We start from the raw sequence: 17,049 nt of genomic DNA, 5'->3' as shown, positions 1-17,049 counted from the left end.
TGCCAGGCGTGTTGTATGTGTGGTGTCTCCCTGTGTGCCTCCAGATGTCTTCCTTCAGATGACAGTTAGGTCTTCCCTCAGCCTGGTGAGGGCACTTCTGTTAGTGCCTTCTTCCTGACTCTTCTGTGAATCGGGTAGCAGGAGCACATCCTATCCCCCTGGAGCCTGGCCAGTGCTTGGCACGAAGACATCCCAAACACAGATGTGTTTGGCCCACTGCCCAGAGACCTCTGTGAGCTTGTGCACTTCTGTCCAAAAGACCTCCCTAGATCTAATTCCTGTCCGAGGCTGATGTTTCCCTGAGGTCCACAGCTGTGCTACAGCTATTTTCTTCCCCTTTCCCTCTGCATTGCCTACCTCGCCTGCTTGCATAATTCACGATCCACCACCAGCCTTACTCGGAGGAAAGCGTGCTCCAGGAAACACTGCAGGGACTGTTTTCCGTTCTTTCACCATTTTACCTCAAATTATGGCTTTGTTGGCAACATCGGCAAATTGGACCCAAGAGCAAAGCATGATGCATGTTTAAATAATTTGAATACCTTTGCATGTTTAAATAATTTGAATACCTTTTTTTTTTTTTTTTTTTTTCTTTTTTTTTTGCCCTGAACTAGATCTTTTGTGCTGATGCAGCCATCTCTTCCTGAACAGGAAGCACTTCCTGCCTTGACTTGATTTTCTAGTTCTGGATCACATACTGCTTTGTGTTGAGCTTTCCAGATAATATGATTGGGACATATTCGGTAAATATTGCTCCTGGTGTAATCAAGTCGAACAAGCCATGACAGAAATGATTAATATTGCTGAGCTGAGGTTGGGCTGAGGGGTTAGACTACTTTTGGGAGATGCAAGGCAGAGGAAGATATGCAGGAGAGGCTAACTTTTAAAGAGAGACATCCCATTGGCTTGAGGAGGGAATCAGCGTGTGCAAGTGCTCCATCTTAGACCAATTGTGAGGGAGAAACATGAGCCTGAGAAAGAGTTGGACTCTTTGATATAAGACATTCTTGAATATTTAAGAAAAACCTAATGGTCGCTGTCATCCTGTCCAAGACCTAGAGAAGACAGGTAACTACCATGGAGTATTACTTGGCCATAAAGAAGAATGAAATCTTAACCATTTGCAACGATATGGATGGACCTAGAGACCATTATGCTAAGTGAAATAAGTCAGATGGAAAAAGACAAATACCATATGTTCTTACTTATATGTGGACTCTAAAGAGTAGAATACATGAACAAACTAATCAGAAATAGTCTCAGATGTAGAGGAAAAACAGGGTTGCTAGATGGGAGGGGGGTGGAGATGAGGAAGATGGTAAGGGGATTAGATAACACAAATTGGTAACCACAAGATTGCCACGGGGATATGAAAGACAGTTTGGGGAATATAATCAATAATGTTGTAAGGAGTTTGTAGTGTGTCAGATGGGCACTTGTCTTACCTTCATGGAAGGTGTAAATAAATGCCTGACCACTGCAATGTACACCTGAAGCTGAAGCTGAATGATACTGAATGTCAACTATAATTTAATATATATATATATATATATATATATATATATATATATATATATAGTCACAGGATGTAGAGTACAACATAGGGAATAGAGACAATGGAATTATAACAGCTATATACGATGTCAGAGGGGTAGTAGATTGGGGGAGGGAGGTTATCACTTTGTGAGGGGTGTAAATGTCTAACTATTACATTGTTTTGTACACCTGAAGCTAATAAATAAATAAATAAATAAATAAATAAATAAATAAAAATTGCACATCTAATGAGCAATAAAGCCCAGACTAGTCCTCGTTTCTGCTGACTCCTGATGGTAAATGAGTCTCTGAGAAAAGCAGTTGGGTAACAACTCAGAAGCCTCATTAGATTTCCACTTCCACTGTTTTATTCTATGGCCCTTTGTGGAGGCTACAAAGTCAGATATCTGACATGCAGAATCAAGCAAGACACATACAGAGCTCTTGGGGGAAGTCTATGACAACCTGTTCTCCTCCTCTCTTTGTAAAAGCTCATACTAGATGCAATATTTTTCTTGGGCATAGAAGCTAAGATGGGCACCAATCAACTTACCCGATCAGCAACTCTGTAGACCTCTTGCCTGTTGCTACAGTCACATTTATAGGCAAATACTTTCACACCACCCTTTTCTTTGGCCAGTCTACATGTTTCCATATTGCTTTCTTCATTTATGTCCCACAGAACTAAAACAGCTCCCAACCTGGCAAATTTGATGGCCATTAGCCTCCCAAGTCCACTTCCAGCTCCTGTTATAAGTACAATCTCTCCAGCAACATCCTTTTTTCTCTTGGGAATTATCTTGTAAGCTAAAGATTCTAGAAAATAATATAGAAATTTTCCCAAAAATATGGAGGTATCCAAAACCACATCCATGTTGATTCACTGAAGAAAAGATTGTCCTGGTAAGAAAAAAGGTAACTTCATGATAAATTCATTACATTATCACAATTGCAATACACGTGAAGTAGTTAGTACAATGGTATTTACCCTTGAAACATTAATTCTCCAAAATATGTATTTTAGCAACAGCTTCTAAAATCTTTGAATTTTTAAATTATGTAAATAATAACTATGAAAATATTTTATGTTAACAAGAATCTTTCCAATTGACAGGGCACTTTCTTACCTATAGGTAGTAATCTGTGGTAGTAATTTGACCTGTGGGTAGTAATCTGTGACCTCACAGATTACTAGAGCAGCTTTATAATTAAAGGCACAGGTCTTTGAGTCTTGACTTACCCAACATTAATGTGACTAGTAAACCAAGACTGGATTCTCAGTTCAGTGATTTTTCTATTATATGAACTCACTTGATGAACTCATATCTAATAGAAATTTGCTTTTCATTAGGCAATTGATCAATAATATAAAATAACATCATAACAATAAAAACCTTTATACAGTTTCACCTGATCATTACAATATCCCTCTGAGAAAGTAAAGCAGGCATAGTTATTATTTTATAGTGAGGACCTGAGATAAAAAAGATTGAGTAGCTTTATTCAAGGTCACTAATAAAATAAGCAACATTAAGGTTAAGGACAGAGGTTTTCTGCATTGTAGTCCAAGCCTTTACCATTAGAATAGGCTTTTCTTGGAGCTAATGTATTTTTTTCCCAGACCCACCATTTAAAAAAACAATGGAGCATTTTTTATTTCTGGTGACACATCCTTGATTTTTGACAATCATATTTTGTTACACTTGAACATTCTTACACAATCATTTCATGTGGAAATTAGACGGGGATATCTACAAAACCCAGTTTAAAACAGACCACAGCTGCTTGAAGAAATAACCACTAGTACCATAATAATAGTCATAATAATAATAATAATAATGCATCAATACATATGGAATCTTCCTGTAAACCAAGAAGTTCTAAGTGCTCCACATGCATTTAACTCTTGCAAGAGTTGCCCTATTTTGTAGTTAGGAGAACAGAGTTACTAAGAGGTAAAGCAAACTATCCCATGGTCACACAGTTAATAAAAGTGAAGATGGAATTTGAACCCACACGATGACTTCGCTGTCCAAGCTGTCAAATGCTAAGAAATATAGCAAAAAGAGGGGAATAAAGCTGAATCTGGTAAAAAGAATTATCTTTGTCTTGCATCTATTTCATGTTAAGTCAGGAATTAATTTTGAGGTATCCCAAAGTCCCAAGAGAGGACACTGAGGGATCCAGGCTGCCTTTGTCTTGCTATTAGCCCTGACCTGCTAGAAATTCCCACTGAAATGATATTAAAAGAGCGTTATTGCCAGAACACTATTATAAATATGTGGATTTGGGGAGGGAAGAAAAATCCTGGGAAGCCTGCCTTTAGGACAGAGCAAGGAGTAAGGGCATTACAGAGCTCTTCCATTAACTCATTTGGATTTATTAAGAATATTAACCACATGCCTGAAAGTATTTTAGGGACTTCCACTTATCTTAATGTTCACTATGAGTCAAAGCACATTTGAAGTTTACAATCAGGAAAGACATCAAGCTAAAGAAAATTCACTTTCCTCTCCAAGCTTATAGAAACTTTTCTGGCTTAGGCACAATCCTGGCAACATGTATATGTATTGTGATTATGAAAAGAAATGATATCATCTATTAAAAATAAATGCAAATGTGATGGAGAAAGCATTCTGGATTGCAGGAGAAGATTGTGACTTTCCTCATACTTTTTCTGTAGGAGAAAGTTTATTCTCAAAGTAGATGATGTGTCTTGAAAGAAATTCAAGTAGCTTTCATAAAAATTATTAAATTTCAGCAACACATTGTTACACTTTGAGACCATTCTGAGGACAAGAGTTTAGACATGTATCCAACCATTCATTGTTTAAATGTTACCTGAACGGAAAGACCTCACTCTCAGGCTGCTGAAAGCATTCAATTTTGGAACAAAGGAGAAAAGTACATGTAAGCCCTGCATGTAGGAAGCACAGGCCAGAAAAGACTATTACTCCCAGGTGGGTCCTTGGGCAGTTGTGGCAACCAGGCAGTTAGAAGAAAAAGCATTGAACATTATGACGAGCAAACATTTATCAAGTACTCCACTGTACTCTGCTTTCCAGGCCTCATTTTATTTAATCCTCCAAATAGCCCTGTGTGTAAGTATGAAACTCAGGTAGATACATAATTCGCCAAGGGGTGCATGGTTCCTGCATATAAGTGGGATTTGAGCCCAGACTATGATTCTAGAATGCCTGCTACTTTGACCATTACACATGTAAGTTCCCTAAATAACTTTCAATAAACCGGGCTTTGACTTACAGGACCTCCTTTCATTTTTCAGGCACTGCCTGAGTGCTTCAGGCTAAAGGATGACTGTGAGAATGGAGTAAGTAGTTGTACAAATATCTGACTCTCAGGAAGGTAAAAAAAAAACCCATCAAAACAACAAATATAACAAAGCATTGTGTAAATTGTAAAATGCCATTCAAATATTGATTTCTGTCATTGGCACAAGAGACTCTTTAATAATGACACTGACTTTATAGCCAGTCGTCCATAAAGACAACATCGAGCAGGCAAGCATTGAAGGCTTTTCTCTTACTTTTTAGAGTTTGCCTCAGCTATGAAATTGCTGAGGAGGGCTTGGGAGAGGGGATTGCACAGGAGTTTACCTGAGTCCCATTTTTCTCTTGAGCTGTTGGTAAAAGTAGGAGCCTGTCATGGGATTAAATCCATGCATTCACCTGAGCCCAGCCCAGCCCAGCCCACAAGAAGGTTTCCCTCAGCTCCTTCTTGCCTTTCTCCCTTGTCTTTTTTTACCACCTCTTCCCCTCATGCTGCCAAAAGTCAGCAAAGTGAACAAAAACAATTAGAAAAAAGGAATAGACATTGCAGATGATAATAAAATTACCTCATGCCCCAATTTTGGAAATGCACTAAACTGTGCCCAGAGAAACTGGCTGTCAGAGTAGGCATCTAATATTTTCTCCTGAGTAGCCAAAGAACCTAAATCTTACCTGCAGAAATGTTGCACTCCAGTGGCATGAGTTCTCACAGGGGATGAAGCATACACAGCTCATGTCAGCTGCTAGAAGCTGCCTCTTAAGTGATTTTGGTTTTACTTGCCCTCCCACGCCTTTTGCTACCTCTGTGGGTGCCAGATGAAGGCGTGTCAACCATGAGAATTTATATGCGTTTCACCCATGTTTACATAACTGCAACATGTGACATGTATCCTGTACTTTCAACTCCCACAGTGATCTGAGGGAAAGGTGTGACCTGTGAAAGCACATGTTTAAATTAATTTATAGGCATAAAACTGCCATTATCATCAGCCCTCCTGAAGCTATATTAAAATATTTACTTCTACATCAGGAAAACAGAAATACTTTTTTCTTTTCTTTTTTTAAGCTCAGTTAGGAAAATGTGAAACTCAGTTGCTGACTCATCTAAACAACTTGAGGATCAGGATACATTATTTTCCTCAGATTTTTATTATGGAAATTTTCCAACACAATAAAACTTGAAGAAATAGTTCATAAGTGTTCCAAGAACCTATGCTTAGATCAAACCTTTGTTAACATTTTACCAACTTGCTTTCTATTGCCCCCTTTCTTTTGGAGAACCATGTAAAAGTAAGTTGTAGATATGACACACAAGTACCCAGCACTCATCTCTGAAGACGGAAGTCATCATACATAACTGAAATGAAAGTACCATACCTAATAAAAACAACTTAGTTCTATGATACCATTTAATATTAATCCATATCCAGATTTCGCCATTGGTCCCAAAGATCCCATCAAGTCTTATGTATTGCATTTAGCTGCTATGTCTCTTTAATAACTTTCTGCCTAGAAAAGCTCTGTCCATCTCAAAAAACATTTTAAATATATGTATCACTGGCCAGGTGTCTTATAGAATGTCCTGTATTCTTTGTCTGACTTTTCTCATGGTGTCATTTATCTGGACTTCATCCCCTGTAACTTCTGCAAACTTCAATTTAGATTTAGAGCCTTGGTTATATTCAGATTAAACATTTGTTTTTGGCAAGAAAATATCATTCATACTGTTGAACACTTCATATTACAGCCTGTCACAATGTCTGGTGTCAGGCTATGCCACTATTAAGATGTTGAATTTATTCCCTAGGAGGTGATAGCAACCACAAACTTTTTCCATTGTAAAGGCACATTTTCCGGTTACAGTTTCTAGTAGTTTGTGGGGTGGCACTTGGGCATCATGTGACTGTTTTGCTTCCCACAATCTTTCAACTAATGATTTAAAAAATATATAGACTTTATTTTTTTAGAGCAAAATGAGTGGAAAGCATAGTAAGTTCCTTCTTCCCCAACCATACTCACAGCCTCCCCCACTTTCAACATCTGTACCAGATGGTACATTTGTTACAATTGATAAGCCTACACTGACATATTGTAATCACCCCAAGTTCATAGTTTACATTAGGGTTCATTTGTTTTGACAGATGTATAATCTTCACTATTATAGTATCATACAGAATAGTTTTACTGCCCTAAAAATCCTGTGTTCCATCTATTCATCCCTCCTCCGCAGCCCATAGCAACCACTGCTGTTTTACTGTCTCCATAGTTTTGCCTTTCCCAGAATGTCATATAGTTGGAATCATACAGTATTCAGACTTTTCAGATTGGCTTCTTTCAATTACTAATATACGTTTAAGTTTTCTCCATGTCTTTTCATGATGTAAGAACTCATTTTTTTTTTTTATAGCTGAGTAATATTCCACTGTTTGAATGTACCACAGCTTATCCATTTATCTTTTGAAGGCTATCTTAGCTGCATCTTAGTGGGCAATGATGAGCAAGGCTGCTAAAAATATCCGTGTACAGGTTTTTTTGTGGACATGTTTTCAAATCCTTTGGGTAAATACTAAGGAACATGATTGCTGGATTGTATGATAAGAGTATATTTAGTTTGTGAGAAAGTGCCAAATGTCTTCCAAAGTGGCTGTACTGTTTTGCGTTCCCAGCAACAATGAAAGAAAGTTCTGCTGCTCCATATCCTCCCCAGCACCAAGTGTTGTCAGTGTTTTGCATTTTAGTCATTCTAGTAGTTGTGTAACACATCCAATGACTTTAACATCCACTTACGACCCTTGCCTGAATGATGATTATACTGGGACTTACAAAATGATTTTCTAATTTAGCATTCTTTCTACATTTATTAATTGGCCTTCTTCTGTAACAGGAAACATTTTGCTTTTTAAATTTTTTTTTTTAATCTCTCTCACAGTGGGGAATTCTAAAGAAAAGAATGACTCTCTTGCCTATGTGAATTTATCGTGCTTTACTGCCCACTGCGACTCACAGAAAGCTACCGGAAGACCAACTGTTACTCCGTCATTTTTTGTATTCCCCATAAAACTTAACTCAATGCTTTATATATAACAAATACTAAGAGGAGGCCTGAGCTTAGTGAGGGGTCTCCTTTCCTCTACCCACTGCTGACCAGAGAGGGAGAGCACAGATGGGTTGTCTGCATTCCTCCTTCTACCTTTGATACCTTTGTTCATGGAAGTCTGTCCTCAAAACCCCAGTCTCTCAAACAAACTTGCCTTTGCCACTGGTACCTTAACCATCAACTAACTGTAGCACACACAAGTTCCACAGAGTCTGAAAGAGTTTCAAGACCCCGGCACCGAAATAGCACTTTATTTCCCAAGAATTGAATTATCTTAGCTCTCAAGCGTCTATTTCTACTGCTGGCAGATAATCTTACGAATTCAAAGTGATTCCCTCTTTCTTCTAAGTTAAAGCCTAGTCTTTTTGGATTGACAATAAAATAAATTCTGACGTATCCTAAATTAAATTGCAGCAGGCCAGAGTGAAGGAAGAGACAAGAGAGATAATCAGTTAACAACTTGATGAAGATGAAACTGGAACTTGAAGCAAACATAACCAGTTTATGTTTGCTTAAAGAAGGTCTGTGGGAGGGGCTAGGGCTTATGGAAGTTCTCACGCGCTAGTAATCGTAATCGCGATAACCCTACAGGAAGAACTCTAAGTTTACAATAAATCTCTATGGTTCTAACTTCCTTTTCCCTTCCACAGACACCCTTCTGTCTTGACACATACACCAGAGTATTCACGTGGCTAGCCATTCTGCATGCGCTGGGTTGCAACACTTTCTTTTTTCTGAATAAATCCTTTTTGGTGATAAAACACCTGGTTGGTATTACTTTTCAGTCTACAAACTGCAGGGCATGACCAACAAAAGACTGCTTAGATACCTGAATGTATGTTGAAACTTTGAATTAACTTCCAGGTGGATATTTCCAAGGATAACTGAGTAGCCAACCACCAAGTGCAGCCGTATTCTGCTTCCCCATGAACTTTCTGTACTGTTGTCCACAACTCATCCTGAAGAGCAAATATTAATACTTCTTTCTTATGCACTCTGCGCCTATTCCAGAAAAGCTTTCAGTCATGAGAGATTTTGATTAACAAGATGGTCAATTTGTAACAGAGTGAAATGCTTATTCTCTGACTCCATCTTCTTCAAGCCTGTGTTGTTCCCATGGCCTTCAGCTCCTGCATTAGATACGCTAATCATCAGAGGAATTCAGCTTGGGGCGTAAGCTTTTACAAAAACAGCCCCTCCCATTTTCCCTTCCTTCCCAAACTCTACTTTATTAAGATGGATTTGAGGGTTAGGTGTTCCATCTTCTAGATTGGTGCCTTCTTTTTATTTAAAGATTTTTTTTTTTTTAAATTGGGGAAGAGGGACCGGACTTTTCATTGGGGAACAGTGTGTATTTCCAGGATTTTTTTGTTTTTTATTGGGGAACAGTAGTAGTGTGTTTTTCCTAGGACTCATCAGCTCCATCCAAGTCAAGTTGTTGTCCTTTCAATCTTAGTTGCAGGGGGCGCCGCCCACCATCCCTTGCGGGAATCAAACCAGCAGCCTGGCTGTCCAGAGCTTGCACTCTAACCAACTGAGCCACCCATCTGCCCTGGTTGGTACCTTTTGATCAATGTACCTTTCCTTACTTCAAACTCTGACATTTTGAGTTTTGGTCTTTCGAAGCATTGGACACATGGCCTTCAGACTGGTAACAAATTCAAATATGCACCTGCCCCACACCTTTCGGCAGCATCCGGGTACTGCATGGGCTGTGGGTCCTTGGTGGGTGAGTTTCTCCACAGCTTTTTATTCTTGGGAGCTTCTACCCATGGTGTCTGCTGCTAGGTTCTCCTCTAGGCTCTGTTCCCTAGAGGCCAGGTCATTCTAGTCAGTCTGCCTTCCGTGACCCATCAGCAGTTTCCTTGATTTCCTCTCTCTCCTCTCTCAGTTCCTATAGGCCTTTTCCTCAACCTCCCCTTAGTGGGCCCATTGTTTTTGCTTCCTGCCTAGCTCTTTCCTTTTCTATGCAAAGTCTTCCAGACTCAATTTAGGGAAGCTCAAAAAAACATACTATCCTCTCAAGTTCAATTTCAAAGGCCTATTTTGCAACTCGAAGCTCTAAATTGGACTCTTTGTTCTGGTGAAGTAATTATTTTCTCCTCCTTTGTTTGGGCAATAAGCCTGGAGGCATGGAACCTCCCATGTAAGAATGCTGTCTTGGGCAATGTTTCCATTTCAGCTGCTGGGATCTGGGAGAGCCAGTGGACCAAAGGTGATTCAGGGCAGCTGGGAGGATGCCTCTCATTTTCAACTGTTACTGGAAAGTGATATTACAGAAGGAGGAGACATTCCATATGAAGAAAAATCCAGAAGCAACATTATCAAAGCGTCATTCTGAGGACCCTAGCCCTGGGGTAGGGATGTAGGAGACTAAACATCAGAGGGCAGAAAAAGTTCAGTGAGGCGGGGAATCCAAACCCAGTGGAGCCTGTCTCCTGTGGAAAAAGAGCCGATATCCCTGAGAACTCGTACTGTCTTTTTACTCCGACACAGCGCACTTCTAGTGACTGGGTTAGGGTCCAGCATTATTGATCAAGGGTTGGGATCTGCATCTATTTAAATTTAAATTGTAATTAAAATCATATCAAATAACAAATAAAATATTCAGTTCTCAGTCATAGTAGCCACATTTAAAATGCTTGGTCACTGTATGTGGCTCATGGCTACCATATTGGATAACAGATTTAGAACGGTCCTTCCCATTGCAGAGTCCTGTTTGACAGCACCGGTTTAGGGCTTTTAAAAATGGTGGAGGACCTGTCTGCTCGGAACACGGCAAGCCATTGGGGAAGACTGTAATTGCCTTGAGAAAAAGCTGCTTATGAAATTATGCAAATTTAGCAACAGCAAGGCTTCTTGGTATTTTTTTTTCTGGCATTTTTTCTCAGACTTTAACTGTTCTATTCCCAAATTTGTTCCTTGATCAAAATTTGGTTTACATGGACCCTACCCCTATTTGTGACTAAGCATAATGTCATGCTTCCCCGAAAATAAGACCTAACCAGACAATCAGCTCTAATGCGTCTTTTGGAGCAAAAATTAATATAAGACCTGGTCTTATTTTACTATAAGACTGGGCTTAATATATAATATAATATAATATAATATAATATAATATAATATAATATAATATAATATAATACCGGGTCTTATATTAATTTTTTCTCCAAAAGACGCATTAGAGCTAGTTATCTGGCTAGGTCTTATTTCCGGGGAAACACAGTGGTTCAGTTTTGCCAGTAATCTTTTTTTAATCAAAAATAACCTTTTTAGCTTCTGGTGTACTGTGTGAGGGATATAAATGATAAATGTCTAACTATTACATTGTTTTGTATACCTGAAACTAATAAAATAAATAAATAACTTTTTTATGTAAACTGCTTTTATGAAAGTATAGGGTACCTCGGTTTTCGAACATAATCTGTTCTGGAAGACCGTTTGTTCGAGTTCTGAAACGTTTGAAAATAGCCGACAGCTAGGCCTCAGGATCTTGCACTCAACGGAAGCCACGTGACATGGTCAACTTCTGAGGTGTGTTCAAAAACCGAATCATTTACTTCTGGGTTTACAGCATTCGTAAACCGAAATGTTCCTCAACGGAGATGTTCGAAAACTGAGGTACTACTGTAGTTCTTTTTTCATTGTGGATTAACAAACATAAGAAAGTAAAACAACTATGTCCCTGACACCCAAAGTATACCACTATTAACACTTCCATATATTATAAATATAAATGTGTGTTCCCTTTCTCTCTCTAACCCACGCATACACATACATAATATACACATAAATGTAAAACAAAGTTGTTTTGTAACTTGCTTTTGAAATTAACAAACTCCAACTTTGCATGTCAAAATTTTACATCCAGTCCATATTTGAATTTTTTCAATTGACTCCCAAATATCTTTTTGAGCAGTTTACCCAGATTGAGATCCAATTCAGAAACAAGCAGTGCATCTCTTGCTTTGTGTTTGAATCCCTTTCAATTTAGCACAGGTCTGGTACTGGTGAAGAGTAATTAATGCTAAATAATGCAGCTGACAAAGCCTGACATTGCACTTGCTTTAGTCAAAAAAGTTTGGGTGGCTCTCTCCCACCTTTCATTTGGCCATCCAGATCTGGATGGTGGCCTCCAAGAGAGGAATGGAGGCGGGCCACTGGCTGTTAACTGCCTTGGCCCAGAATTGATCCACATTCAAAGTCTTTTGGCCAGAGCTGACTGCATGGTTCCAAACTAACAGCAAGGGAATTTGGAAAATATCAGGGAGCACCTGAAAGTGTACTGAACATGTCCCTGCCATACACTCCTCCCTTGTGAAGCTCCTGACTTGGCATGTTGAAGAGGCTCATGTGCTATCCTGTGGGTAGTCACATCTTTGAATTTTTCTGGTTGTTTCTCTTCTTCATGGTGCAATTTAAGTTGTTCTATCTCCTATATGTTTTATAAACTAGAAGTTAGATATAAAAACTTAAGGATAAATGGTCAACATTTATATTTAGACAAATGATAGGTAATGTGTGATTTGTATTGTATCACATCAGGAAATTTAAATATCTGATTAATTTAGATTATAAAGCTGAGGTTGCTGGATTAATGTAATGAACATCTGGTGACGTCTTTAGACAGTTACATTTTCCCTATTCATGAGTAGTAAACAAGTGATATAGGATTCTGATATCTGGTGCCCGCAGGCTGTGGTCACACATACTCGAAGAATGAGAACGTGGACCCAGAGAGGTAAATTGAAGCAGTATACAGTTTTATTGCAAAAGCAAAAAGCGCAAGAGTACAGCTCTCTGAAAAGAGGGGGGATCCGAATGAATGCCCCGCAGGCTAAACTGAGCAGGAGACTGTATGTCCTTGGATCCTTAATCCTTAAATTGCTCACTTAAAGATTGGGCTCGCCCCCTCCCCTTCCTGCACCTGGGCTGGTATCTTGGCTGACTCTGCAGTCTGATGCAGTAGCCCCTCCCGTCCAGTTCCCTTTTCTACATTTTTTTTTCCTGTTAGTTACCGTTCTCTTTGGCCTTGAGGTTCTCCACCACACGTCCCTGACTGCCCGTGATTTTCCCATCTCACTTTGAGACTTTGTCTGGGCCTTGATGCCCTCCAACAGGGTTCTGTCCCTAACTGCCAATGACTTCCCTATCTCATAAACACCTAATTTATTTAAGACTGACATAATCCTTGTATAAGTCAATAATCTTCTTAGGTGTTGCAGAATGATGATTTTCTAATCCAATCATTCTTTCTACACTGGTAGCTAGATTTCTTCTGTAAAAATCTGTCTTCACTTGGTTTCGTTAATATACAATGTGTGGGGGCTTAAAAAATAAATTTCCTCACACTTTGTAAATTCTTCTCGCTGGGCTAATAATCACATTAACAGAGACAGATTAACAGGAGAAAATGCCCAAAGTTTATTATACAAGGGCACATTCGCGGATGCCTTAAAAAATGAGACCTGAGGTTAGATTGGGTAGTTGAGTCTTATGTGTCATGCTGGAGCTAAGGAGAAAGGTTAGCTGTGGTTTGGGACTTCAAAGGGCAGGAAGGGAATTCACATGTAGATGGAAAAGCAAATGCTTGGTAAATAAATGTTTGCTGGGGCATCTTTAACACTGGGCACAGAGAGGACTTTGAACAAATGGACCTTGCTCGGTTCCTCCCTGCCTCTCACACACTGGTTTATATTAAACTGTGGTTATCTGTGTTGCTTTCTTCCTTCCTAGAGCAGGTCCTCTATTTAAATTCCTTTTAGGCAATTAGTGGGAAGGTCAAAGGTTTTTCCTGAGTCTTTTGTTCCTTCATAACCAGCTTAAAATCAATATCCCAAAAGGCATAATTCGGGGTAGAAAACTGCTTTCCTTCAAGTGCCTACTGGAAATGCTTAGTTATTTCTCTTTAGTTACCGATTTTCTAAGTAAGGAGTTGACTTAACAGATGCCTCAAGTAGTACCTGTTTTTAAGTTCTCTCTTTTTTTACTAAAACTTTTTATTGAGACAATGGTAGACTCACTTGTAGTTGTAATAAATAATATAGAGCAATTCCTGTGTACCTTTAACCAGTTTTCATACTGGTAACATTTTGCAAAACTATGGTAAAATATCACAGCTGAGATATTGACATTGATACAATCCACCTCATCTTGTTCAGAGTCCCCCTATTTTACTTGTACTCCTGTGTGTGTGTGTGTGTGTGTGTGTGTGTGTGTATTTAATTCTACATGATTTTCTCCCACGTGTATGCTTGAGTAATTGTCAAGGTGCTGAATAGTTCCATCACTACAAAGGCCCCTTGAGTTGCCCGTTTGTACTCACACCCACCATAACCCCACACCCCATCACCCCCTCCTGATCCCTAATCCCTCGCAATCACTAATCTGTTCTCCATTTCTAGGATGCTGTCATTTCAAAAATGTTGTATAAATAGAATCATACAATATGTAATCTTTTGAGACTGTCTTTTTTTCCACTTAGCATAATTCCTTAGCAGTGATTCGAAGTTGTCGTGTTTATCAATAATTCAAATTCTCTTGTTTTTAGGATTGTTATACACGTAATAATTTCGTAGACTAAGTGCACTTAAATCAACTAACCTTATTATTTTGATGCTGACATTGTCACAACTTTGACATGTTGGATCACCTTCCAGCTGGTGCTTGAATACTTTCTATATGGCCCCCATCATTTTAAAACAATAAATTTATTTATTGAAGTAAATAAACTTGCTATTTATTTACTTTGTAATTACTAATAATTGCTATTATTATTGAAATGTGCATAGATTGTAAAGGTATAGCGCAATGGATTTTCAAAAAGATACAAAGTTAAGATCCAGAAAAAAACTACCACCACTCTAAAATCCTGTGTGTGCTCCCTCCCAGTCACTATTCTCTCACACCCCACTAGTCAGCACCATAGATTAGTTTTGGCTATTTTTGAACTTTATGTAAATGGAGTTTTACAGCATGTATTATTTGTTTGTTTGTTTCTGTCATCTGTCACTAGCATTGTTCATAAGATTCATGTTGTTGCATGTATCTGGGGCTTATTCATTTTCACTGTTGTATAATATTCAATTGTATCAATGTCATTCTGTTCTTAATGGACATTTGAGATATTCCTAGTCTTGGATACTACAAATAATGCTATGAGAGTTCTTAGACAAGTCTTTTGGGACGCAGAAATATAAATTTCTGTGGGTAAAATCCTGGGAATGAAATAAATTGCTGATTCAAAGAGTATGTGCATATTGTACTTTAGGAAATATTGCCGAAGAGTTTTATAAAGAAATTGTACCACTTTATACATACATCTGCCAGCACTGTATGAAAGTTACATTTGTCTCACATCCTGACTAATACTTCATATTGTCTGTCTTAAATTTTAGACATTCTGGTGTATATCTAGTCCTCTCTATGATTCTGATGTTCATGGATTTTAGTTACCACATTTTAGTTAAGTCACACCAGTCCCTCAAAAGCATGGTTCACATCAGTCATCATGGTATGTTGTCTGTGATTAATTACATTAAATGCAAACTTTGCTGTCAGCTCTTCAGTTTGCAAATCATTACATAAATAGTAGAGGTGCATCATGAGCTGTGACCTATCATGCCACATGTCATCGTCATTGGTAATGGGTCACTGTGTATTTGTTATTCAATTTACACACAGACAGCAATGCATGTAGTTACTTTACCTCCGTCTCTCCCACTGATAAACCCATGAGACATTGTATATAAACACATGATTGAAAGAGGACATTGGCAGCAAAGAATTAAAAACTGATAACATCAAAAGTAAATTAGATGTGATTAGAAGATACGGAAATGACACAGTAAAGATAGAATGAGACCTGGGCCTGCATGGAGCTTGGTGCGAACCATATCAAAATGTTCTATGACTATAAAAACAAAGTAAGGATGCTTCAACATCTTTTAGCTTAAATTGTGATTAAGGAGAGGATGCTGAGAGGAGGATATTATCTCATATTAACCTGTCTGGGCCCTAAATGCAATCACAATGTATAGGCATACCTCAGAGATATTGCGGGTTCTATTCTAGACCACCACAAAAAAGCTATTATCTCAATAAAGTGAGTCGTGAATTTTTGGTTTCCCAGCACACATAACAGTTATGTTTACACTACACTGCAGTCTATTAAGTGTACAGTAGCATTATGTCTAAAAACAATGTACATACCTTAACTAAAACATACTTTATTGCTTAAAAACTTAACCATAATCTGAAAAACGGCACCAACAGATTTGCTTAATGCAGGATTTCCACAAACCTTCAATAAAAAACACAGTACCAGTGAAGTGCAATTAAGTGGAGTGCAATAAAACAAGACAGGCCTGTATGCTTATAAGAGACAGGTAGAGAGCATTTTGAGGCAGACACCCAGAGGACAGACAGACACACGGAGAACAGGCTGAGAAGAGGAAGAGGCAATGTTACCTCAGAGGCAGAGATTGGAGTGAACGTGTGGTGTTAACAGAAGCTGGAAAGGCAACGGATTTTCTGCTAGAGCTTCATGGAGGGAATGGGGGCCTGCTGACATCATGATTTCAGACTTCTGGCCTCCAGACTGTGAGAAAATACATTTCTGTTGTGTTTGTAGTAGTTTGTTATGGTATCACTAGGAAACTAAGGACTTGAGTATTTGAGGATTTTGGTATCCGTGGGGCGTCCTGGAACCAGTATTCCCACAGACACGGAGAGGCAACTGTATATCTACACATACAATTTTGTAATATTTTCTTATTTTTCATTCTTATGCTTCTTTTAAAAAATATAAACACTTGTGTTTGCATATGTGTATTTATATATTCATATTCTTAGCTCTCATTTGTTCGGCACACAGAGATAGCACTATATGCACTGTTTGTGCTTTGATTTTTTTCCCTTAGAAATATAGTCTGGTGACATTTACATATTAGTATATAGAGACCTTGTTTCCCCCCGCCCCTCCATTGCCAATCAATTTCTTTGTTGTTATTGTATGTTAATAATTTTTTATTTTTCATTTACAGTTAACATATTATATTAGTTTCAGGTTTACAACATAGTGATTCAACATCTGTACAATTTACAAACTGATCACCTCAATAAAAC

The 17,049-nt window shown here is 38.4% G+C and overlaps 1 protein-coding gene across 1 annotated transcript in view; it reads right to left on the bottom strand.

The window, feature by feature from the left end:
* The window catches only part of LOC109434256 (short-chain dehydrogenase/reductase family 16C member 6-like), a 29,596-nt gene extending 23,965 nt beyond the window's left edge, over nucleotides 1-5,631 (bottom strand). Inside the window, exons 1-2 of the mRNA XM_088799424.1 lie at nucleotides 5,499-5,631; nucleotides 2,090-2,436 (exon numbers count right to left, since the gene is read on the bottom strand). Of these exons, the coding sequence (XP_088655550.1) occupies nucleotides 2,090-2,410 (321 nt within the window). The 5' untranslated portion in view covers nucleotides 2,411-2,436; nucleotides 5,499-5,631. The remainder of the gene's footprint in view (nucleotides 1-2,089; nucleotides 2,437-5,498) is intronic.
* Between the last annotated feature and the right edge of the window lie 11,418 nt (nucleotides 5,632-17,049).

Source organism: Rhinolophus sinicus, chromosome 7 (assembly GCF_057876585.1).
Source record: "Rhinolophus sinicus isolate RSI-liver-muscle chromosome 7, RSI-T2T, whole genome shotgun sequence".
NCBI lineage: Eukaryota > Metazoa > Chordata > Mammalia > Chiroptera > Rhinolophidae > Rhinolophus > Rhinolophus sinicus.
Note: the sequence above shows the minus strand (reverse complement) of the source record. Positions and strands in the feature narration are given on the sequence as shown.